Source organism: Osmia lignaria, chromosome 14 (assembly GCF_051020975.1).
Source record: "Osmia lignaria lignaria isolate PbOS001 chromosome 14, iyOsmLign1, whole genome shotgun sequence".
Lineage (NCBI taxonomy): Eukaryota > Metazoa > Arthropoda > Insecta > Hymenoptera > Megachilidae > Osmia > Osmia lignaria.
The window spans coordinates 13,139,233-13,166,516 of NC_135045.1; the positions used below are offsets into that span (position 1 = coordinate 13,139,233).

The 27,284-nt window shown below is 33.0% G+C and overlaps 1 protein-coding gene and 1 long non-coding RNA gene across 4 annotated transcripts in view; one reads left to right on the forward strand and one right to left on the reverse strand.

The window, feature by feature from the left end:
* The window catches only part of LOC117609022 (Mitochondrial calcium uptake 3), a 35,813-nt gene extending 16,575 nt beyond the window's left edge, over positions 1-19,238 (reverse strand). For all 3 annotated transcript variants that reach the window (XM_034334854.2, XM_034334856.2, XM_034334855.2), the window contains exons 1-3: positions 19,015-19,238; positions 9,821-9,962; positions 8,285-8,395 (exon numbers count right to left, since the gene is read on the reverse strand). In XM_034334854.2, the coding sequence (XP_034190745.2) occupies positions 8,285-8,395; positions 9,821-9,962; positions 19,015-19,221 (460 nt within the window). In that variant the 5' untranslated portion in view covers positions 19,222-19,238. The remainder of the gene's footprint in view (positions 1-8,284; positions 8,396-9,820; positions 9,963-19,014) is intronic.
* Positions 17,479-19,124, forward strand: LOC117609023 (uncharacterized). Its single transcript, XR_004582487.2, has 3 exons — positions 17,479-18,205; positions 18,738-18,911; positions 18,987-19,124. It is a non-coding gene; the product is annotated as an uncharacterized LOC117609023 (long non-coding RNA).
* Positions 19,239-27,284: the final 8,046 nt, after the last annotated feature.

Below are 27,284 nucleotides of genomic sequence, written 5' to 3' on the forward strand. Positions count from 1 at the left end.
CATTCTATTCAACGTTGTAAAGAACATTTCCGTCTTTACCTTTTCACGTACGTATTACTTTTAATTAAATTATAGCTGGTACCTGTGAATTGTTGTAACTAAGGTCTTCCTCGTTTTAAGTATATGGGCGCCCTGAAAAGGGTTAATTATGTTATAAATTTTAATTCACTTATTTGATAAAACTAACATTATTCCAGTTATTGATGAAAATAGCGACGAAGGTTATAACTTATTTACAAGCTTGTTTTTTTTAAAAAAGTTTTCGAGTATTCTTTTTCAAATCATCTACTTCAACCTGACGATACATAACACAATCAGCTCTCTTTGGGCTTAAAAACGAGAAACACCTTAGTTGTATTTATATAAGGGGGCCATTTGTAACGTACAACGCATCAGCTCTTTTTAGGGCTCCCACATACTTAAAACAAGGAACGCCGTGAAAACACGGACGCTAAAAGTTAAGATCTGAAAATTTAATTAAAAAATTTAAATTGTTAATATATTATTTAAATAAATGATTGTTAACTAACACACAGTTTAGGGAAAGAAAAGTTCATACTTTTCTGACAATGACAGCTGTTTCTGGTATGAGTAACCTGGCGGATCGGCGCGGCGCAACGTATTCCCCTTTAAGTCGGTTAGGTTGAGCGCCTCTAACGTTTAGCCTGGCTTTGCCTTATGAAAGGGGGTTGCATTGGTTTTATTTTTTTTTAACTATAATGTACCAATCCGATGCCCTTGAAACTTTTACAGATAAGAGTTAAATAGTAAAGGATTATTCTTAATTTTTTCGGTGGGTGTCACTCAAGGGATTGTTTATAAAAATCACTTTCAAAAATTTATTTATTAATTTTCAACCCTTAATCATCAGATAAAAATTTTGAAAAAAAAAAAAAAAAATGAAATACAGCTAATGAATACCTACTATTGAATCTTAAATAGTTTCCGAGAAAAAAAATAGTAAAGTTTTGGGGTTATACCCTCATATCTCCCTTATCAGAGGGGGTAGGGTTTGAAATTGCACACAATTGTTGTTTAGGTAAAAAGCATTATGTGGTATAAATATTAACCGAAATTGTTGCTGGGGCCGATTCACTATGCTTATACGGCCTTTAGCACAACTACCCAATGTCAGGCAAAAACCCTGTAATTATTAAAAGTCATGGTTTCATGTATTATAATTTTAAACAAGGCAAAACCCGTTTGTAATTACCCCAGATACGGCATCGCCCCGCGGGCCGCGGGTAGTCTCTTACAGACACAGAATTTTTTACAGACATGGTGTCTCTCACAGACATGGTGTTTTTTACAGACATGTTGTTGTCTCTCTTACAAACATATTTTTTACCGTCTAACAAATATGTAATATACATTTAATAACAATATAATTGTTACTGTATCTACATCAGATATGTAATATACATTTAATAGCAATAACATTAATACGTCTTTTTCCTCCCAGTTGTCTACCACACGCCTCACGGTTAGCTCACGCACATCCCTAGCCACTTTGCCAAGTGTAATACATGAGATAGAAGAGGGACCGGAACAGGCAGGCTCCATCCCCTGTGATGGGAACAATAGTGTGAGGCACCATCTCACCCTTAATATTTAAAAACTCAAGTGTCATAGCGATTTAAAAACAAAGAGAAGAGACAAACCGCACTGAAAAGTGAAACAAACGCGAAGTAGTATATTAGAATAGCGATGTTCTCCCACTTCTTGCATCCAGCGATAGTCCGATATACGCTTACGTCAATTAAATAGGTTTCTATGATGTTTAATATGCATAAAATTTGGATGGCTACCACAATAGCCAAATACACTAAGCGGGTTAATGAGAAATGTCAAGAGTCACGATCATAATATCAGAAGTCGCATTATCAACAAAACTAACACCTTAACGGTCCCTCCTATCTTTAATTCACAAAACACTATTCAGCTACGCATCGTCAACACAGCACGTACAGACCAAACAAAAGAGTTGTTAGAAAGATTAAGTTAGCCAAACGGTACCCTAAAAATTCCAAACTTTAATAATGCATAACTTTTGAAATAAGGAATTTCGACACTCGAAATCGTTACATTTAGTCTATATTTATTGAATACAATCAGATCATGCAAAAAAGGTTTAAAAAATGCTGCTCCTAAGCAAAGTTTAACCCTAACTGTTATAATATCAACTTCCGTGAATAGGCTCCCCCTTGATAAAGCATTAGGAACTAGAATTTAATTTTTTTTACCTATTTGCAAACATTTATTATAAATCTGCTACAGCATTCAATATAGCTAAGAATTTAAAAAATGGCACTCACGAAAAAGGTACTATTCTGAAAATATAACTCGAACATTTTGCAACCAGAAAAGGGGTATGACTTCTTCTAGTTACATGGATCACCCTGTTGGTTTGAAAAAGGCGTACTCGTAGTGTTAATATCTTCTAAAAACGAATCAATTTCCACATAGAATCACATCCGGAACAATCCAAAGGATAATGTACCAAGGTGTAGTTTTTAATCGAAGGGACGTGGTACCAGTTTTTCTGATGTTTGCCGACCTCCCCGAATAGCTTCATCCAAGGGGGTTAATCCGAAATACTCGATTCAAGGATAGAAGAAACGAAATGTATAACTCTGACCATTTCCTTCCACCCACTTTCTTCGTAAGACTTTTCACCTTTCTCGAAGCCCGTGAAAGGATTTTTATAGAGTGCTTATGGGATAATAAAATCGATTTTACGTTCGCCACAAAAGCGAAGCACGCGAGGGAGGTGTGTTCGAGGGTGATCAAAATTTTCGATACACGAGACTATCCTGTGTCCCATCACGGACGCCTTTAAAACTCTGAATTATTGGGCATTCTCGAGCCGCGAGGAGAAAAAGATAGGGGATGCATAAAAATGCCTAGGACGCTATGAGGCGTAGCTAATTCCATTCGTTGCTACTTCTAGACATGTTCTATTGTGAGCACTGCCACGGTGAGACGCGAGTTTTAACGTGATTACCGTAGAAATTAATACGGAATTTTGTCGAGACATCCTCGTAAACAAAGAAGGTAAATCCTATAAATCCTATAAATCCTATAAATGGATTTATTCGTGAATGGATATCAATCTTCGGCAGTCGGCTTCCTTTAGTGTAACATTAAATATACTTCCTTTAAGGAAAATTAAATAATGTATTGCTTTTTCAAAATAAATATTATAATTCGGTTGTATTATGGTCAAATGGTATTACATAAAAGTATTACTAAATAACAGAACTGAATTAAGATTTCTGAGGCGCGGGGCAATCAAACTTTCAAAACTCTCTTGGCTCATACACTTTGTTCAAAAATTGAAATTTATTCTAAATAAAATTGAATAACGTTTAATTGTAAAGAAAAAAACGGTAACAATAAAAAAATTGTAATTCAATATTTTTTGACATAGGAAATGGAAAGATTATAAGAGCGGCGTTGCGAAATAGCATTTATGATGTATCAATTTAAAGCTTAAAGTTATATGAAAATAACTATATCTGTAGCTTGGTGCAAGAAGTATGTTCAAAATATGTTTATAAAAAATCATATTCAAATAATTTCTGGCACAGAAGTTTCAAATCTGTTTTCCAATATAAAAATAGAGAATTAATGCTTGTGCTATTTGTTGATGGACGTAAATGTTCCATCAATATTCATAATCCAAAATGACTGATTGATGCTTCTAACAAACAATAATCTATTTTTCCGTTGAATGATAATATGCACATCTATTACCTATACTGTATAATACTACACTAGTGGTATAATCATAATGTAGTAAAATAATAATTGCAAATATCTGCAAAAGGGTTAAATAAAAATCCTATTTATGTGAAATCTATTGACTTTTGCTAAGATATTCAAAGAATATTATTTGATTATGTTTTTGTAATATATGTGAATGGAATGATAAAAATACAATAAAAATTTTAAAAATATTCAAAGGCTGCAAGGTAGATTTATAAGGGTTAGAGTAGATCAAGTCGGTGTTCGTTTATAAAAATCTGGTTCGTGGATCACACGCAGGTAAGAAAAAGAGAAAGTGGTATTAACATAGAGAGCAACGTGGCTCGTTTATTAGAGGGAAGTGTGAAACTGGCTCCGTGCGTGCGCGATTATTTGCATTTCCATTAGCGCGACAAACGTGCGGTGAACGCAGAAAAAGCCAGGAAGAGGCTGAAACCAGCTGCACCGGTGACTCGTTAACGACAGGACCCTGTTATTTTGTCCGTCGATGGGGTGGCGGGATTAATTGCTCTACCGATCTCAGAAATGTTCGTGCGAGCTCTTGTAAGAGTCTTGGGAGCCTTTGAAAATTTCACCTTCGATGCGAATTTAACATGTGAATTGCTACATTGAAGACACTGAAAATTTCATTAGGTAGCATTTCTATTTTAAATAAATCTTATCCATTAATTTTCACAATATTGCATTAACCCTTACGATTAGAGCGTGGACTGCTGAAACAATGATAATTTAAATTTAATTTTATATTCCATATCAGTGGTTCTCAATCGGAGGTACGCGGAATAGTGCCAAGGAATTTAATTTGTTTTGCTCTTCAAAAAATAATTAGATATCTATTATTTACTATAAATTTATTTTGCCTACCTCATTAGCTACATTTACAATGTACCTAGTTTTATTTATTTTAGTGTTTCTTAATATAATTTTTATAACTTTTTTGTTTATAGAATAATTTATATCATTTTTTCAGGAATTATAATCAACAATCTGGAAACATATCATGGAGAAGTCTAGTAGTACACAATCACCGAAAATCGTACAATATTATTTTACAAAATCATTTCGCGTAGAGCCGCAATTAATCGACTGCGACAGTCTTTGGAATTAACGGTCCCGGCTTCCTTTTTATGGGCGTATCTGAAAGATAGGGTCTACGCGAACAAGTACGAACAATTCTTAAGCTGCAAGACACTATTCGAACAGAAATTAGAGGAATTCAGTTACAAACATTAAACTCCACTATGGAAAATGTCGTCGAAAGAGTTTGCCTATGCGATGGAGAAAATGAGTGACACTTAAAGGATGTAGTATTACCTATATAGTGTTAGAGAATCTTGAAGTTTTATACTTTATAATTAACTAACAATGAATAAAAAATATAACCAATAAAATAAGTTATTAACTATTTAAATCTCTTCACGACGCTGTATAAGTACTATTAGAATATTTGTGATTTCATTTACTGAAAAATAAATGTTTGTATTTCTGGTAAATTTTACTATTGTTTTTGTCAAATAGCCTCGCGATCATTAATAAAGATTTTCTTATTTTGCAATAATAAGAGGTACTTGAAAAAAAGGTTGAGCACCACTACTCCACATTATTTGAATTTTCTACTTGTAATATTTTCTTGCAATATTTTTTTGCACAATTGTTGCAGCTCCGTCATTCGAGGGTTATATATCCAATACCAGTATTTCTAATGAAGCAAGTCGAAGAATTTTAAACTTCATCCTCAATGGGTTCCATTCTATTTCTTTTTTCACGATGCTATATGGTCACTTGTGTACGTCACCCTTACTTTATGTGCGTTTCAAATTTGCACGGATAATGAAATGCTAATTGAATCGATTAAATGCAGAGTGGCGCAATTAACCTGGTACCGAATGTTCTTCACGGTGTTTGAAGATATATTGGAGAATAGAGTAATGGGGAAGAATAAATTTTGATGCTAAAACGTTGGTTCGCGTTATTGCTCTTTTATTATAATGGGGATGAGAAGAGGTGCGAATGCTATAATAGAAAGTGGAAATAATGAAAAGGAAGGTATGTTAATTTATTGGTTTTTTACTTGTTAGGTACTTTAGATTCTAAATTTAACAACTCAATTTCTCAAAAGTTATTATTCAACTAGATTTCTTGTAAATAATCTAATACGAACAAATTTTTTATTTTATAATGTTAGTTTCTTTATTTGTTCTACGTCAAATTAAAAAAACAAACGAATAGTAATGCTTTCATGACTATGGTTATAATGTTTCATAAAACAGTTTCATTCATTCAAACATTTCACAACTATAAATACCTATAGTTATTACAAATACCTTCTAATATAAAATTATCTACAACGATAAACATTATTTTGGACGACAACAATTTAATAGTTGTCTTGAAAATAGATTACAAAGAAATTAATACAATTTTAAAACAGTTTATATGTTATAAAATCACACTGATTTCTTTTTTAAATCTATTTCTAAGACAGTCTTCTATCAAATAGTTATAATCCACAAATATATTTATAATTGTTCCTGAAGTATATTGTTGAAAATTGAGATGTACGAGATCCTGAAAATTACAGGTATCCGATACTTGGATCGCGTTGAGAATTATTTCAGTCGAATCGTGACCCCCCATACGTGCACTGTGTTTCGGAACAAACTTTATTCAGCATGACCGTGAATTGGAAGTGTTTATAAAAAATTGCATCTAATTCACTGTGAGCCGACCAAAACACTTTTCGATCCAATCCACAAGTATCGGATACTCCAAATTTTCGAGTTCTCGCAGATATATGTGGGCCTTGAGTGGAGGGGGCGAGAGGGTTTCGTCTCCCCGGACGCCTTTAAGTCGGGCCGGGGACCGCTAGGTGGCGGCGAGATGATCGGTGACAGTGTCCTCGCAGGTGGTCGCCCGGTATGCAGTTCGAATATATAGAAGTTCCGAACTGCGGTATAATAGGTGTCAGGGGGAGGGATCGTTTATTGTCAGTTCCACTGACGGGTCTGACAGACGATCCTGAGACGAAACGCATTTTTCCGCCGGCATCCTACATATACATATACAGCGGATAATCAAATTACATATTAGAGCCATGGTATGAAAAATGGGTTTTTCTTGTTTGTGTAGAAATAGAGCCACAATTTTAAGGTTTTTACATTGTGTCACTTTTAACCAATAATCCTCTACTAATAATGTACAGAAAAATACTTATAAAAATAAACAAGTACATTTATGGTATAAGATTATATTCACGTATGTATGTTAGTATTTCGTAACGCCGCCTTTTGCTGCAATTACTGTCTCAATTATTTTCGACATACTTTCGATGCATTTTAAGCAATTTTTCTGGTCTATACTTCTATCAAACGTTCAATCAATTGACATTTATTACTAATAATAAATATTTCCACAAATTTTCGATGGGATTGAAGCCCGGAGAATTTCCAGGCCAGTCAAGAACTTTCACTTTTTTCAACTGTGTATCATAACTTTACAAGCATCAATACATCATAAAAAAATGATAAAAACTCCGTTTAACTAGGTTTTCATTTAAGAATTAATCGTTTTTATGTAAAATCATCATTTATGCGAGTGGCTCTAATAATTTGATCACCCACTGTACCTTCGAGTACATACTTGATGGGACCCGATCCAAACGATGCAGATCCAACTCGACCCGACATTTTCGGATTCTCGTACGCCTCTAATGTTTAATCATTTAACTGCATTCGACGTGTATACGCGTCAATCCAAAACTTTATTTCGGTGCGGTTGACGTGTATACTGGTCGTGCAAAATAAAAAATTACTATTTACTATAAAAACTCCAAATTGATAGGAAGGGTAGGAAGAGGGAATTTAGAATGTAACGGTCGTCAAATGGCCAGGGCGCAGGCGGGTGGAAGAGGGAATGTTTCAGTCATGTATAAGCGCCTTGTAAATCCTAAGGGGAAACAATAAACTACATACATATAAAAACTCCAAATTTTAATAAGAAGTAATAAAAATGTCATTTGGCGGTATTTTTCCTTTATATCACCAATAAAATTGCTATGTATTTTATAAAAAAAAATTTGATTATTTGGAATATTAGATAAATATTCGTCATTGCTTGATTTTAATTACGCATCTCGCGAGGGATTTTTAAAACTAAATTCCGCAGTTAACTATTTAATAATATAAAATATGATATATTTGATTATATTTCAATGAAGATAATGACAAAATGACGAAAATTTTAACTCAACATCTAAACTGATGTTCTGCGAAAAGCTGCTCGCACAGAGCGAAGGTACGAAGATATGAACAAAGGGGTCTCTATGTCCCCTACCTTAGCGAAGGTGTTAACATGTTGACTGTCGTTGAGGTTCATTTTCTAATTGAAAACTGCCTCGTTGGAAAAACTATTTCAACGCGCAAGAAGATATGTACATTTGTCGCGTCGTTAAAGAATTTTTTCTTTCAAACATTTAAAAATCGAAAAAGCAACGTGTGATATTTTCTGACTAACTCACCTTTGTCCCGAAGGTTTCTGAACATATGTGGGTTTCCTTGGCGTAGCGAAGGGATGCTGTTTCTCATCACTTCCAGCTCCTTGTCAGCTAACACGCGTCTCTTCAGTCTCGCTGGAATATCACCGAAATTTACTTATTTATTTAGGTTATTCACGTGGTTCGGTTGATCAAAGAAAAGAACCGTGGTTTCACTGCATCGTCATTGCCAGTTTGTATGGGGAGGTACGCACGTCAAAGCATCGAGGAAAAGTTCTACAAAATCACTTGTTTACAGTTCGAAGCTCTATTTTAGCCACAACGTGCATGCATTGAAATAGAATGATGAGATATTTTTATTCTGAAATGTTTCTGTCTTGATAGACAACTTTATATTGTGACAAGCATAGCGGATAATTTGGAATGAAAAAACTTGAATTTTGATTTTTGAATAGACAAATGAATTGTAATAAATGAAATAGTTGATTTGTTTATAAAATCTTTTATAATTATAACTTCGTAAACGCTTCGTTGCATGATTTTTTTTAAACAATGAAAAGTCAATATTTGCATAATATTGAAAATTTGCAACATTACGTAACATGATATTTACAATTACTAAATACAAGAAATACAAAAAGTTAATTGAATATTATTTTACGTAGCAAAATAACATAAAGCAACGAAGGATTAAAAATAATGTTCATAAATGAAAGAGTACCCTTAACTATAGTATAGTTAGATATATAGTTTTTACAGTCACGAATCAACTAAAATTATTATTAATGTAGTATGTTGTTTGATTTCACTAAATTAATGGCAGTTAATTTATGGCACCAAATTATAATGACATTGTATGATAATATGATAAAGCAAATATCTATTTGTTCTTCGTATAATACATATATTACGTGGTCAGAAAAATTAATCTTTTCTAATTTATTTATCATTATGATTGTGTAATGAATATTGAGAAGTTGTAAGTTTTAAAAAGTGAAGTAAAACTTTTTCTAATATTTTACAGTGCATGCAGATTACAAAAAAGGTAAGTTTGAAAATGTTAATACAGATTTTAGAAAGCAACAGTACACGATTTAATATTACCAACAATTTTTTTTAGTATTTATCCCATAAAGAAAGCACTTAATATATATATGTTCCTTTTTTTCAATAAGAAAGAAACATCTAGTAATGAATTAATTTAATTTTGTTCAACTATTAAAGTTAATATCTTTTCAGTTGCTATTTAAAATTTAAATATTTTTCCGCATTAATTGAAATTATCATGACTCTTTAAAAATAAAGCATAAAGTAAAAAAACAGAAGGGACACTGAATTTATTTGCACACCTAATATTTAACATTCTATGTTCCACTACATAAACATATTCGTATTAAACAGTTTAATAGGATTTGAATGGTACGAAACAAAAGGTAGCACTGGAATGGTGAATATATGGTGGAAGAAATTACGAGGGCGTTTGTTGTCAAAGGCAAAGACGAGTTATTATCGTAACCTGACAACGTTAATGCTATTCAAGCAAATTTATATAATGCTTACGTCTCGGTTCTGCTTCGATAACGCTGTCGAGGAAGTCCTGCGGTGTCATGTACAGTTGCCCATCATATTCGACTGATGCAAATTTTATAAACCTTCTTTCTCTCATCGTCAGTTTAACTGCCTTTTGTGCCTCATCCTCTCGCTGTGAACAAAATGAAACAGAAAGTTGAACTGTAATCTTTGAATTGTACATTTGTAATAGCTGCTTTTCATTGTTTACTATACAATATGTCTTAATATTTTAATGGCCGCATATTCTATGAGATCAATTTTTATATTAAAAAAAATTACTAAAAGAATCATACGTCTGAGAGTTTCTACGAGATTCTTAAATATGAAATGGCTGATTTAAAAACATTAAAAGTCTGATGCAATTTCACGACATAAAAGTATGTGTTGTAATACACCACTCGTGATATATCAATTGAAAACTTAAAGTTTCAGAAAAATGATTATAGAACAATTATAGGAAGCCAATCTAATTTTACTGTCAAATTGAATCTTAAAATTTACTAATAATGATAAACTATATATTATACATAAACTCTTCATAAATATTAATAACGCAAATTGCCTAATTATTAAAGAATTGTCTTACTAATTACTATGTTCAATACACAGTAAAATAGTTAGCTAATAATCAACTTTATATTAAGAACATTAATAAAAAGTTCATATGACCACTTTTAATAAACTTTAAATTTTAAGTTGATATATCACACATGAAATTATGTCAAACTATGTTCGTTTCAAAATTAGTCATTGTTTATATTAACAATGTGGTCATTTTCAGCAAACCTTAAGTTTCATAGTACTATTTTGCAATACTTTTATGTCATGAAATTGTCAGTCATTTGATGTTTTGAAATCGGCTATTTAATATGCAACCATCAAATATAATATATGCCACTAAATTACCAGATTTCAAATTGTAAATACATAATATATAGTGCAGTAAATGGAAATAAAATAAAGTTCATCTTCCACAAAAATGTATAAATACAGTTAAACCTCTATAAGTCGTCACTCCGGATAAATTGTCATTTTAAAATTGACATGGTTTTTACTCCGGATAAGTCTTCACTCCGTTTAAGTCGTCAAAATTTCTCGGTCCCTTGAGTGACGACTTATCGAGGTTTTACTGTATTCCATTGGCTAGAAATCAGTTTCATGGGAAACAAAATTTCATATGTAAAAAAATCTTAATAATTCAATCACACTGGCCAGGCTCCCCGAAAGGTTAACTATCGATACACGAGTGAAACATGACTATGAAAGATTGTCGAATTTCTAGAAGGGCGAGGCCCTTTTGTTGGCTTCCTTCGTGTGAGCCTCTACGCCCACTTTGTGGTTGATTACTTTCCTCCCACCTATCTGCTTACCTACCTATCCAGGTAATATCCATCACGTATATTTCGCAACATAAGCTGCCGTTAAAGCTTTAAAAAATATACACGCAAGACTGGTGTAACGATGTGAATTTTGCGATCTCGCCGGCCATGAACACTCTACATGAGATTTTCTTTCTCAAAAAATCAATTTCCAAAGCTTGTTCGTTTGATTAACGTTACATTCGAAGTGAAGAAACTCCTTTTATTACGGAAAAGAAAACAAGATACATTCATTTAGAATTTTCTATTTTATATAAATTATTCGAAAATATGTTCATAACTAAAATAAGTATGAATCAAACATGATAAAAAAAAAAAAAATAATTTTAATTTAAATCCTGTGGATACTTTTAATCCTTCCTCATGATCCTAAGATTAAAAATCTAAAGTTACATAAAGTTGCCGTCTCTAATTATGTTCCTATCAAAAAGTCCAATTACAATATAATAAAAAGGCAAGAATGATAAATCTCGGAAAGTTTCTAAATTTTCTCTAAAGCGTGTTAATCGTTGGTCAAGGTCAGTCATGAGAAGAAGTAGATACAATCCAGTCTCTTACGAAACAAACATCGTTCCAGGGATACGATCTCACGATTCTTCATTGAAAAATACATCAGTGACAGAGGTGGAGGTTGACTCGTGGGGGAAAGATATTTCCGCGAGAATGAATTTACGTCGTGGCTAACTCATAAATCGTTTCGTTTTCTTTCCGTGGTTAATGTGCGGTGCCGTCGATTTATGGGATACCAAACGCCGTTAGGTCTAATCTTCTTTCGTTAGAAAGAAGCAACGAAAGTGCCGGTGGCTTTGTATAAATTGCTACCGGCTAAACTGGGGCCACCAGTTACCACCATAAACATGGTCTTCTGGTTTCGGAAATTAGGTGTGTGATGTGGTCAAATAAATAAAATTCTTTTTCTGATTCAATGCCCTTTAAAGGAGGTTCAGACAATCAATTACCACTATTTCAGTATTTTCAATATTACTAAATCTGAAACTGAAGACATTTTAAATTAATTATAAGATAAATACACTATCATTGATATTACTCTAATTTTGTGATCCCATAGCTCATTAACTATTTCTCTTTTTCCAGACAACATATAAGGCATTCAGTGTAATACTGGCTTAGCTAATAAAAATTCTAAAAAATGACATTTTTGACATAAGTACATACACTCGCGATCAAATCAGGCTTCCCCAGAAAAAAGATAATGTTTCAGGTTCTTGTGATTCTTTACATATAGGCATTCCTAGGGAAAATGACAATAAAGGGGGAAAAATTTGAATTAACATTCATTTTGTTATTCCAATTTTTCAATTATATACCAACCTATTCAATTTTATAATATTTAACAATTAAAAATTATAATATTTTTTTCTAAATTGCTTTTAATATTAATATCGTAAAAATTAAGATTTTGAGAATTCTTGCTTCTTGTATATCGCCATTTTTCCTAGGGAAGTTTAACTTAATCGAGAGTGTACTTCGTGTTTTTTATGGGCATCGGAAACTCGATGTAGAAAACAATATTGCAGAAAGTTATCTGTGATAAGTCAAAATAACGAAGAATTAATTATCACGTAATGTAAGTGTTAATTACTCAAAAGTTATTGTTCTAAAGTTAGGGCTGTGATGTGCTGAATGCCTCATATCTTCATCTGCCTCTTCAGCAATGATTACGTCAATGATCCAACCGTGATAAGACAGTGTTAATTTCAGTCAAAAATTCTTTTATTAATATTCCAACCAAGGTTTTTCCACCTTCGTACAAACGTCTGTTGGCATGTCTTTGCGTGTCTACCGAATCCAAAGGGGTGTTAGTCTTGGCATGTTTTCGGTTCGTGGTAATGACAGACACTATGAACATTTATGCTAAGTGCGAAACCTGATTTCTTTTTCTTCCAATGGCCCACTGCGTGTGATTAAGGCCCGTTTCATCTGCACTCGTAAACGTTTACCTCTTTCTTACCCCGCTGACCTACCTACCCGTGTCGGTTGTTATAGTTTTCAATAAAGAAACACGCGACCAGCTCTCTCCTGCTGCAACAATTTTCTCCTGGTTCCAGCTAAATCGTTGCCCGCCAGAGACGATCGTATCTGGCGAGGATCGTTGGCAAAACTCCGATGATTTTTAAGGACACGGTACGCCATTATCTTCCCTCAGGCGAGCTTTCAACTGCTCCTTGTTGCCAGTATGTGATTTAGTTCTTTTTTCTTTTTTTAATAGTTCTGAAGCGAATTTTTGTTTTTATTACTTGTATTGATTGAGTAGATTATATTAGTCGTAAACGTTGATTCCTATGTTGGTACACAACTTTATTAAGCTCTGATTTCATTTTCGAAATAATTAAGGAATAATCAGTTTTTAAAAAGCTCTCAAATTTCTATCTTACTGATTATTACGACAATGATAGTAAATTGTATTAATGGTATTCTATCTTTTTCTATGACTTACATATTAGTTAACGTATCAATTTGCGTTTGAGTCAATTTTCAGAAAAAGTTCGTTTCTTTCTTTCCCAAAAGTAACGAAAAACAATGTAATTAATAATTATCTATGATCGAATGTTTACGTGGGTATTGAAAATTAAAGCTGAAGCGATCGATGCAAACCACGTGGACGGCAAAACACCTGCCTACTGTTGATGCACCAATGCACGTGGTTCACCACGGTGCATAATGCAATGGCGATTATAGTGGCGCTGAGATTGCGGCAGGAAATTGAAATCAGATAACAGCCTCGCATCGGAATACTACCTTCCTACAGCTACGTATTTGCACATGAATATTTAATTGCTAAATTTTTCGTGTTTACCCTCGGGAGTTTTTACCTGTTAACCATCTAAATGTATAACAAAATAAAGTAAAAATTCAACACCGATATCACCGATTTTTGGATACGTTGAATAGAGAAGGGCCTTAAGTAAAATGCATTTTGTCAAAATCCTGGGACAATCACGATTCAAAAGTTATGAAAAAAAGAAACTTGTATTTCTTACATTACATTGAGCCGAATATAAGCGTTTAAAAATGGATAATGACTGTTTAGTAATATGTTCCCATCATAGATTTTAATATTTTTTCTTTGAAAAATAATAAAATTACTGGCATTACGATAAAATATTTCGCCTTTAAAAAATGAATTAGGTTAAGTTATAGTAAATTAATGATATACGAAGGCGAATGTACGATGTCTTGCATTTTCATAGTTATGCGGTCAATATGGTATAAAAGAAGTAACTTATATTAGATTAAATATAATGTAATATATTTAATTTTTTTTCTCTTACAACTTTTTTTCTTTTCTTATAACAAACCTCGGACAAAGTGCATTTTACTCAGGGCCCTTCTCTATACATATAACACATCCAAAAATCAGTTAAATCGGTGTTAAAGTCCTATTTTAATGGTTTTACCAACAAGTTTAATTTTATGTATGATTTTCTACGATTTTTAGAAATTGTTTTATTAATTAGAAACATTGACTGATAAATTGTTAAGTAATATACCCTTTCTATAGTTATGTTCACTTTATATATTTGATAAACATGCACTTCAAATGTAAAAGCACATTTAACTGTGTGAAATGAAAAGAAAATCAAAACAGATTTATTCAGTGCTCCATTTGAAAAATTTCCATAAAATCTATCTTGAAACGCTATTTTATAATGTGATTTTTACAGTTCATTAAACCTAGATTCATTGAAAATTAAGTTTCCGTATAAAACAGGAACCGTAAAAACATAAAAGAAATTCTTATTTTATGATGCAACGATAATGGAAAAAATTTCATCCTAGTTATTTAAGGACTCGGAAATCTTCGAGTTTTACACAACTCAAATAAAAATTTAATTTTTCCAATTAGTGGAGATAATTACCATTCACGTTTTCTACAGTAAACTAAAATTTATATTCATGGAAACCTCTGAAACATACCATTGCAATCAATCAATTCTACTTAAATCTTCCTGAAACTATAATCAAACAAACCATCAGCTTAAGCTTAACTTTACACTCCTATAAATCTAATTTTATTAGTTTACTAGCTGTGAACTGCGAACCATTTTACGAGACGTTTGTGCTGATTAAAGATTTCTTCCTGAACCGTACTCCACCGAAGTACCCTTAGTTTGTTGAAACAAACTACTTTCAATTAATTATTCCTAAAAAGCGTTATACAATTTACGTAATTTTTTTAGAAGAGATTGAATATTATATCATCTAAAAAATATTCAAATGTGAATTTTTACTGTGTTTTCAGGAAATTGATTGGAAAGAACGGCGAAGAAAACTGCGTCAAACATAATAATTAAAGCTCTAATTAGTAAAGATATGAAGAGTTAATTTTCAAACCTAAGCTCTTAATTTTCTGTCTTATATTATTAGTATAACAGTAATGTTTAAGTCCTGAAATTGCTGGTATCCGAACAAAGTTATATGCAGGACAAACTTTCGGGGTCGCACTCGAACTCGAAAAAAATTCCCGACTCGAGTTCGAGCCGAATTTTCAGGTATCCGCACACCCTAGAAATATTATAAAAATAATGAATAAAATTTGTCAACAATCATACCTCAGTGTGGTAGTCAACATGTTAAACTTAACTCTAATAATAATAATAATAATCTCTTGTTAGCAAAAAGTAAAAATAACATAAAAAAATTAACATTGAGTTATAGATTCCATGAAAAACGAACTATTTTTGAAACAGCGTGTTGCAAACAATCTAGGAGAAGATCAAGTTCACCTTCACCAGTAGATGCTTGATTATCCATTATACTACAACTGGTAATGGTTCATCAGATAAACGAAATCCAATTATATGACGATGTCCAGGGCTTGCTGTACATTACAGATCTTGCGGAATTTCAATTTATACGATATTTCCTACTATTTATGATGATTCTTCGTTATCGAATGCTTCGCTTGTTCAACGAAGAACAAGAAGATAACGTGTTCAAGAACATTCGTTCCTTCGATCCGATTCAGACGTTCCTTCTACCATCTGTATCTACGCAAGTTTACCTCAGTGCCAACAGCTTTTATACTTTGATTTTAAAGTGTACCAGTTTTACGATTGTACATTACTCGCTGAATAATAAAATTTTGCTCGAAAATATTGAGCAATAAAAGGACGTTTTATGGAATGTACTTTCAGTTTAAGGTGGTTTATCAGTTCTACCGTACTTGTATCTACATCTTCCGTTTATTACTGTAACATCTTTCGATATAGTGGCAAATAAAATAACGTTTATGTAACGTTACCTAGTGATCCAAGGAGATTTCAATATCAGAAAACTAACTCTGACAGAAAGAGAAATAGATACTCTAAAACTGCTGAATGGTTTTTATAGAAAGATAGCAAAAAGTATTTTAAAACACAGTGAATGTTATTTTTTGATTATAAAATTGCCAGAAAAAATTGTTAATATTAAATTTAGATAATTGAATGGATGGCATAAGCAATGAAATAAAAATGTTCTATCTACTTATCTTGCATTTAATCTTTTAATCTTTCATCTATGTATACATATTTCTACTGTTAAAGCGAATTTATTTGGTCATGCAAGAGACGAATAAACAAAGAAAAGAAAAAAATTGCAAAGATTTTCTTGGAAATAATTTTTGGGATATTCACGAGTTCTTTGAATAATCCCTCCATATTCCCCATCTTCCGAAATAAAAATACCTTCTACCTTCTACTTTTTTCCAAGCAAGAAGCATCAGGTCGTATTAAAAATTTCCTTTCCTCGTCTCAAAACCCCAGTAATTGCTTCTGACTCGGTAATTGCCCTCTTAACAAATTGTATCTCATCCGAGCAGCAGTATCTTCCTTACCATCGTTCATCGTATCTTTTAATAATCAATTTTCTGCCAGCAGCAAGAAGCGTAATCGTAGCGAGATAGCTGAAAGAGGGAAGGCAAAACACTATGCCAGCCTTGGGAATCACGTACAGCCATCTCGCGATACGTTCGACAAGGCTTGAAAAATCTTATCGTTTGAAAATGAAGATTTATGCTGCTTTGACTCTTAATTTCACACTATCGTTTATCAACCTAACGCAATTAAGTAACTACGCTTGATAATTATGAAATGACAGATAGTGTAGTTTAGTTAACATCCACATCGTGTACAAAAGGATTAAATAGTATCCGCATACTATCAACAAAATAAGCTAACTAGAAGGAAATCAAGATTCCTTTCAATTGCTCCTTTCTGTAAAATCACAGATTAATTTCTTGGGTTTATATAAGAACTCGGCAAATATTGATTGCATTTCAATCATTCGATCAATTCTTAAAGAACTTGATATGTAAATGAGGCCTGCTATAGTTGAAGTTGTTAACAGTTCTAGAATAGACTGTGAGTACTATCATTGCGCGGTTCAGTGATACGATTCGCGCGTTGTTTTCTAACATTCTTTGGAGCCGTGTTCCGTGTTATCGCCAGACAACATGTTCGTCGATCGCTGTATCGAGATGGTGAAACGACCGTGACGATGTACTTAGTCGAATCTCGGACGAGATAATAGCCGCCAGTGTATTACTGGTTTGCTGTGATTTGTGGCTGTGCCAGAATCTGCACTTGTTCTGTTAGATTCCAGGTATAGTTATGGATGACTTGTATACAAGAGAACATATGATACGAGATGATCTGTTTATGGTTGATGCTTTGATAATTTGTTTTGGTTGAGCTAAAGTGCAGTAGAATTTGAATAAATGCAACCCTGATGCTTGTAAATGAATATCATTTGAGTAGCAATGGAATTGTTGGAGAGATTTTGAATTTATGCAGAAATATTGCATGATGAAACTTGTGTTACTCTACTTTTCTGAAGCATCTTTTTTTTTCTAAAATATAAGATACAACAAATATTAAATCTTCTACGATTCTGTGTTTTATTTAATTTTATTTGTGATTTAATGGTTTCTACTAACAATTTCAGTTAGTATGAATTCCATCAAGATGGTTTTGAAACGCAGTGTATCAAGGTAAGAATATGAAGTCGCAAATGAGAAATTTGGGATGGTAGATCATATTGGTTTATGATATATTACCTTTGCGGGCAGCAGAAAAAACCCTTTGAAATTTCTAAATCTATATCTATGTGCATTTAAGGTCGATTTAAGATATTAACATTATATTACTTTTATATCACAACTTCATTTATTAGTATGAATAATGTTTTATGACGCAGATGTACATTTTCTATTTCTTTATTTGTAAAGAGACTTTTCTGTTTGTTCTATGCATACTCATGGAATATATTAGAAGTAGTAAAATGTTTATATATTAAACATAACAACTCAATTCTTATCAATTAAATAATTTTTACAACTTTATAGTTTAAAAATATCTTTGGGAGAATATTTTACATTTGAATATACTAAAAGATAATTTAGTAAATTAAACATTGTGGAAAATAAGAAAAGCATTTTCTTACAAACACACTCAATTTTAACCTATAACCTATAACCTCAAATGTTAATGTCACATTGTGTAACATTTTTTTTTCATTAACAGAAAAAAATGAAATCACGTGGTACAATCTATATGTGATGAATTTAAGCTATTCAACACTGGTGAATCAACTACTCAACAAAGTCATTAAACTATGCGACACTATATATCAGCGAACATAAACAAATCCTCTACGTTAAATACATCAAATTTTGCAAATTATACTGATATCATTGCGTAAGTTGAAAACTCATTCTTCACATTCAAATCTAGTGTTTATAAAAGTTTATAAACTTATATTTTCTATACAAGGGGAGATAATAAATCTGTATTTACAAACCTTACGAGATTTGGCGTGTACGACATTGGATTTTGAACATTTGTAGCCAATAAGGAGCGCGATAGATACTGCTGCTAATAACCCGGTGCTATTTTTCCATTGTTTCACTTCACTATCACTTCGCCACGAATTGCAAGAACGTGTGACACCACGAAAATGCCGGGAGAATAAAGATAATCGACGTGACAACCTCACTACCGTCGCCATGTTTAATGCAGATGACAGCAGCACGCGCATGCGTTGTAAGTCGATTCGCAAATTTATCCCGCATATTATGAATTTACTTTCGTATTTTATAACTTGATTAATAAACAATTTTAATAACCTCGTCGCTTAATAAATGATGTATTATTTTAACAATCAACATGACAATAAAAATAATTAATTTCTTGTCAGTTCAAAGCAAATAATCTGTAATTATTGAGTCAGTTAAAAGAAGTTGTGTTACTTCAAAGTTGTTTTTATTAATTAAAAGTGTACCTTTTATAAAAACTGTTTGATAGATTGTTAAACATTTGTTAGAAAATATAGTAAATCCATTTGTAGAAAATATGTATTCATCAGACTGTGTTCAGAATTAGTTCACGGAAGAGGATAACATAACCAAATTATTTAATGACTGAAGTTGATAACAATGAGACCCTTACCTACCTAGGTTTATTTACTTATTCACTCTTGTAGGTTTATTCGTTACATTTAGGGCAGTGGTATACTATTATGAAGGAATGGAAACTAATAATAAATTAATATAGTGTATACTGTACATATTAACAGTATTGACATTATAAAATAATACCATAAAATTTTATGGTATCAGTTAACAAATGTAAAGTTATTCAAACCTACATTGGTTCTCATAAATAAGCTACGGATATTTATGTAAAAATATTTAAGGGAGAGATTTGGGATCTTATAATTTAAAATAAATTTTGACGAATTTTGTACTTTCTTTGACGTCATTTGATGCATCTTGTTATTCTCTAAGAAAAAGTATCAAGGTAAAAAATTGATTGGTTTAAAAGATAACGTAGAAAGGTAGTAGACACCACTAATCTCTTCCTAAGATATTTTTTGAAGTAATGATTTTTCGATCCAAGTACCTTAATACTCTTTTGTAGAGAATTAAAAAACGCTTCAACTGATGTATAACTAACGTAAGTACACAATTCCATTAAAAAGAAATGAAGATAACTTTGAAACCTTTGAAACGCTTCTAGTTTCGGTGCCGACACACGCATCATATATGTGTGTATAATGCTCCATTCGACGCCATTTAATTTTTCTTAATTACATTTTAGTTTATGTTCTACTATTCTAAAGTTATAGCTTGTCCCAGTTACATGAAACACTCTCGTGTTACATAAATTTTGTGTTACATGCAACCAATACGTGTAACACATTTAAAATATGCAAAATGTGTAAAATATGAAACATAAATTAATCAAAGTCTGAATGTGTGCAAAAACCCTATGTAAAGGGTACACATTATGTAAAATAAAAAGTTGATCCATTTTTTTTAATCGTTTCTTGCAAAAATATATATTTACAAAAATATCTGCAATCTATACATAACGCCGTATAAATTCAACATTACGGTGAATCACCTGATACCAGTTCAATGATCGTGTTTTAACGAGGTATAGAAAGACACGCAAGGCGAAACAACTATGTCTGGACGATGTGATATTTGAATGACTAAAATAGCGTGGAGGATAAAGCAGCAAAAGACAGTATTGGAAGGGCGTTATGTAACGAAACGGTGCCATCTTCACCCACGATATGCTGTGACGCAACGCTCAAGAGTTTCGTTCAAGCGCCGCGAGTGCTAAAATTATGCGGGCTAATGTACTTACTCGTACTCTTACTACCGGTTACCCTAGTAATTGACGTTTATTAACCGGGACTACCTGCATCTTTTTTCCTCCTGGTTGCATTTATGCATCGTAGAGTTATAAATTTTCTCCCCAATAAAAAATATTGTAACTATGTAGTGCATAGATAGGGATTAAAACAGGAAGTGATATCTTTTATTTCTCAGGTGTATGATATAAAAATCTTTAAAATGACCACCTTTTAAATGCATATGCATTTTTTAAACGAAACTGGTTATTCATATATTTTTGTGTATACGATTTTTATAGATATTAACGCTACTTTTACTGTTTTCATATTGCGATGAGGTCTGCAAAGATTTTTTTTAAATTAAATATTCCATCAATGAAATGCAGTTTTGCACCTGTTATCTGAAGACCAAATGGCAATTCTTTTTAGCTTTATACATTTTTCGTGTTATGAAATTAGTAAGGGTGATATGATTGTAATATTCCATTCTATGTTAACACTTTGATATGATGTAACGTACTTATGGCATTAGTATGTAACATTTACGTTTTCTCATCCTTCCTTATCAAAATTCAATTGAAAAATACCTGTTTATCGTTAAATTAAAAATGTGCCTAAATTATGAACAAATTCTCTTTTTACTGAAAGTGTCAAGCATTATTTATAATGATAAGGTTGTAAATTGTAAAGCTCAATTGCGAGATATTATTGCTTGACTCGACAACTTTATTTCTAAGGGATTAAAAGAGAGTTGATTGCTGTTATTATAGGGTATATAGTATACTTATTGCTGGTTAGAAGTTGTAATTGAGACTTGTTTTGTTAAGAATACGTTTGTTACAGAATGATAGTAGCTTTGCTGTTAGAAAATATACATACATAATTTTTCTTGTTTTAGTAATACGAATATGAAAATGTAATTTATTTTACATCCATTTGAAAAATTCTTTAACGTGTAAACAGCTGTAGTGGAAATTACCGTACGTGGTTAGACACATTAGGTACTTAACGAGTTAACATTAAAAACTTAATATTAATATTTAAGAATACCTATTCACTTATTTTATTATATAAGTATATTAGATTTGTGGTGTCGGTTATCAGTGATTTTCATAACAATGATTTTATTACTATTGATTTTAATTACTATAGGTTTTATTAACTCTAGGTGCCTAAACTAATTATAAACTGTAAAACTACGTAAACTATGAATAAAACTATTGTCTATCGTCGCGGATTCGTCACAGATCGCAAGGGCACGTCTATTCCCAATACGTCGCGTCGCGTCGTCGTCGTCAATTGATCGTCGATTTTTCGTGATCGGACGTGTCGCGAACCCCCTGCGACCCCCTGCCATCAGCAGTGGAATCCAGAATATATTCTGGAATACGTCTTTTATTTCCTACATTACTATTGATTATTACAATAATTTTATACTATTGACTGACAATGAGAGATATCTATTCATGGATTTCAAACGATAAAAATGATATAATATTATATATTAAAAAAAAAATATAACACTTAATTTCATAAGTCTATATTCCGTTTTCTCTTATGTAAATGTTAAATATAGATTGTCGTATAGATCACTGTACGACTAATAATAGAGAGTAGTACAAATAGTGTTTCTCTACTTTGTAACATTCAGTATATTTCACAAGATTTAGTTGCCAATTATTAAATTAGAACTTCATTGAAGTTTAGTAGAATATAACTTAAAAATTTTTAATTACTTTTATTTTAACCGAAAAAAAATTCATATTTAAAAATTTTTTTAAAATACAATGCTTGAATAGAATATTTATTTTTGTTAAGTACTTTTAATTTGATGTTGAAATTTAGTCTAATTTTTTATTAAATACGAGCAAGTTTTTTTCGATAAAATCATGTTTTTGTTAACAATAAGCATAACAAGAATACAATTGATGTTAATTTTACATTTCGCCAGAGAATAATGCACGATCATTTGCACGTGTCACGTAAAGTAAGTACAGCAATTAATAATGGTAATTAATAGCGGATACGTCAGTGTCACTTACATACCGATGAAGCAGCAATACATCATTCATAGTTATCTAGAGTTTATAATTTCATAACGGTTCTTGATTACTTGCAGCAAAGTGCAAATTCTATCTATTTGTAATTTACAATGATTGATCGATCGTTTTTGCATTAACGATATATACAGGTATCTTGTTTTTATCTTTTCAACAGCATATTGACTCTGTATTAATGCAAAATTGTTATCGACAAGAAGCGACTTCCAGGTGTTATCAATTATTTAAACGGTAATATAAAAATATCTATTTTACACGTAAATGTATCTATGGCATCAAAACAGCATTTTTATATATATTTATAACACAGGATGTCCCACAAGATATGAAAGGTGTGATATTTTAATCGATCAAATACGTTCACGGTTAAATCAGACTTCCACAGGGAAAGTGATCATGTCCCGGGTTCCTACCTTTCTCCGTAAACTTCATCGAGGAAGATAACAATGGAACACAAAGGGCACCATATTTGTAAGTACATATCTGTACATGTATAGCTTTGTTACCTTCCATCATGTGTGTATGTATGTACACACATTTATGCGGAAAACTTGAATTAATATTTATTGTGTTATTTGTACTTCTTAGTTATGTACTAAATTTTATAATACATAGTAATGAAAAACGACCGCGCGGAACATACCCAACACTCGCGTGGTTCGGCCCGCGCTAACGGCGCGCTCTGATTGGCCAGTGTTTTTCGATAATAACTCGAAAACGAAGCCTTAACCAACATTTTGGCAAAGGAAAAAGTTGTTTAGAATGACCTCACCAATCATCCCTCTTCCGTTCCTACCCCAGTTCTGGGACACCCTGTATTTCTTCACAATATCTAAGTACTCTTAAGCTATCGCTTTGATACTTCGCATAAATTGTAAGGAATATTGATACTAATGTAAGTTAAAATTTGTTTACATTTTATTTTATCTTAATTATTTGATCATATTGAATTCACAGTGCCGACCACCGGTGACTGCTATTTGTCAGGTTCAAATCATACATATGTTAGGTCAGTAAAGACCCAACTCCGGCATCCGAAGATTAATAAATCATAGCACAATGTAATTATTTAGAATATCATAAGAGTTTATAATTCTGTCAGTCATATAAGCTCAAAGGCATACAAGATCAAGCAACAAGAAATTTTCTTTACCTCATTTCGAGGCGCCTTGTCCAGTCATGCAAGATGGAAATACCCTCTCTGATCGTCCGCTCACGATCCATAAGAGTGTGATTAATAACAAAGCCGTATACCGACCGTGAAAGCGGTATCAATTAAACGAGTATCGCAAAAAGTTCGTAAACGTCAATTACTAATTGGAAGCATCCGTTTATCTCACTGTCTCCGCGATCCTGCCGCGACCTAACATCCTGAAAAGAATAAAACCTCCGGATTCTTTGAGTCGTTGCGTTGCTTGTGTTCAGCATTCCTGCTGGCCCATAGAAGAAAAAAGAACGAGCGGTTGTGTCGCACGTACTACTGCTTGTTCGTAACGACAGGAAAAAAGAAACTTGTCATGAACATTCTTCAGGCTGCTCGACATCGATCGACAAGATAGAATGAGAACGATATAGTAAGCTTGACTGTAATATGTTGTGCAGCGATACTAAAGAATAATCGTCTGGTTAATCCTTTGTTGCTCTATGTTGAGTTTAATCTAACCTCCTATTTTTAGATTAGCTCAACACATAAGAGGAATTTTTGTCTACTTGATTCTAAATTAGAATAATTTGAAATATTCTTAAGATGTCATGTATTAACCCTTTGCACTCCAAGCATATCTGCTATACGTTGGTAGTTCACTTCAAGCAAAATGCTAAAATTAAAAAATTAATTTTTTCCAATTTTCTGCTTGTCCTGCTTGTTTGAGTAAAATTTATTAGAGTATGCAGCCAGCTGCGTTGGTCAAGAGTCCTTTAACCATCTCTTCGACCGAGCATCTCTCTCCAGAGGGAAGATTGTCTAGGAATTATGGGTTGTATCCGCGCAGGACGAAGCTTCCACAAGCTAGTAGCTAGCAGCCGTGCATCCGCCAAGGCTATCGACTCTCTCATCTGCGCTTATTTGAATAATTGAAGTCGATCCGGCTTAGCGTACTTACGATCGCTCCAGCGAAACAGCCACCGATTTCTTCATAGCTTGGAAAGCAACAAAGAAGCCGCCTCAACCGGGAGGTACCTTTAATGATTGCCACAATGACACCAATAATCCTGATAACGTGGCATCGCACATTCCAGAAAACATGACAAAATGATACTGACAGTAATTATCCACTGTAGAGGCATTTAGTGGACTTGTTAATGATGTGATCGGTTAGCTGCGCCCTGTAGCCATTCGTTTCTTGCTCGAGCGTAAATTAGCGAAATGGTCATTTGGGCTTGATTTAGATGCTGATGAAAACAGACACTCCTGATAATCTATTAACGTTTCGAATATTCTCCTTTGATCAAATGTTCATCAGCTACCGGCATTCATTACAGATTATGTAGGCCAATTAATTCGGTGTGCTTGTGGTGGTAATGCATATGTACAGTTATGTACTCATAAAATTGAACGTTTGCCTATATAAGAAAATGAATATTTATAAGTAATACAATATGTATGATAAATGAAATAAAAACACTGTAGGCGTTTAAGTGGAGGGGGAGAGGAGGGTTTCGTCTCCCCGGACGCCTTTAGTTCGGGCCGGGGACCGCTAGGTGGCGGCGAGATGATCGGTGACGGTGTTCTCGCAAGCGGTCGCACGGCATGCAGTTCGAATATACACGGTGATTCTCTCGCAGCCGGACGCAAAGGAACATTGGCGACAATGAACCCCTTGACTGCGGCATGAAGAGGTCCGCATTGTCACGTGTCAGCGGGGACTTACCCGGGCCGAGACGACTCTGTGTGTGTACGGACCTCTTTATGATACGGTCAAGGGGTTCATTATCGCTAGTTCCTTTGTGTCCGGCTGCGAGAGAATCACCCTGTATAGAAGTCCCGAATTGCGGTATGATAGGTATCTGGGGCAGGGATCGTCTGTTGTCAGCCCCACTGACAGACGACCCCGAGACGAAACGCCTTTTTCTCCCCTTTTCTACAACACCTCCTTAATTATTCTGTTTTAATCCCATCAAACTTATTTGGGAAAAATTAAAATTTAATATATACAAATGACTTCAAAATAAAATAACGAAGAAAGTGTAACGATATTTCATATTTCTTTATACAAAAGGTTTATAGATTGTCATTGATGTTAAATGCTATGTAACAAAATATTAATGTATTAGGTTGTGTAATAAATTCTCGCGTTTTTATATTTTATGTTTTTCCCGCAATTTTGTGTTTTGTTAGGTAAAGTATATATATGCATTCGCAAGTCTTTTTCTTGCTGTACAGACCTATCTGCTTCAATTTTTCGAATTAATTAATTTTAACCAATTTTCAGGCTTTTGAAATGGAAGTTCCGGAAGGCAAAAAAATGTATTTTCGACATATGTTCTATTTCGCCTTCCGTCGCGTCGTGGAGTAAAGATGGTTAACGATGGTCTTGAAGGCACACCCTATCTTTTCGGCCAACTCTCGTGTTGTTTGACGACCATCTTCCTTCAGAAACGTCTTGAGACGGTCTTCGTCGAACTCGGAAGATCGGCCGGAGCGAGGTGCGTCGCCAAGGTTGAAATTGCTATTTTTGAACTTGGCAAACCAATTTTGAGCGGACCTCGGAGCTATAGCATCTACTCCTCACACGTCACAAATGTTGCGAACTACTTCCGTAGCTTTTTGACCACGACAAAAGGAGCAGATATCGAAAATGAACTTTTTTGCCTCTTGGAACTTACATTTTAAATACCTGAAAATTAATTAAAATTAATTAATTCAAAAAATTGAAGTAGGTAGATTTGTAGAGCAAGAAAAAGACTTGCGAATGCATATATATACTTTACCTAACAAAACATAAAACTGCGGGAAAGAAATAAAATATAAAAAACGCAGGAATTTATTACACAACCTAATAAAATAGCTATATCTCTTTATTTTCACTTATATTCCTATCGGTATAAAAGCTGTACTTTATCTCCTTGTGATACTTTTTTATTAATTGTTTAATAATACATATGAATATTATATTAAATATGTATATTGTATTGTTGCTTATGAATGTGTATTTTTCATGGGTCTTACCTGAATGTATATTCAATTTTGTGAGTATTGGCGTAACTAAAAGAATTTTTGTCTGACCGAGATGGGTCAGGTCTTCTAAAAATGTATTACTTGATTCTGACACAGGATGTACTTCCGAAAGGACCCCCCACCCCCCCGTCCTAGAGCAGCCAAACTTCGGATTTATAGTAATTGAGAGACGAGAAATCGAATGAGACTAT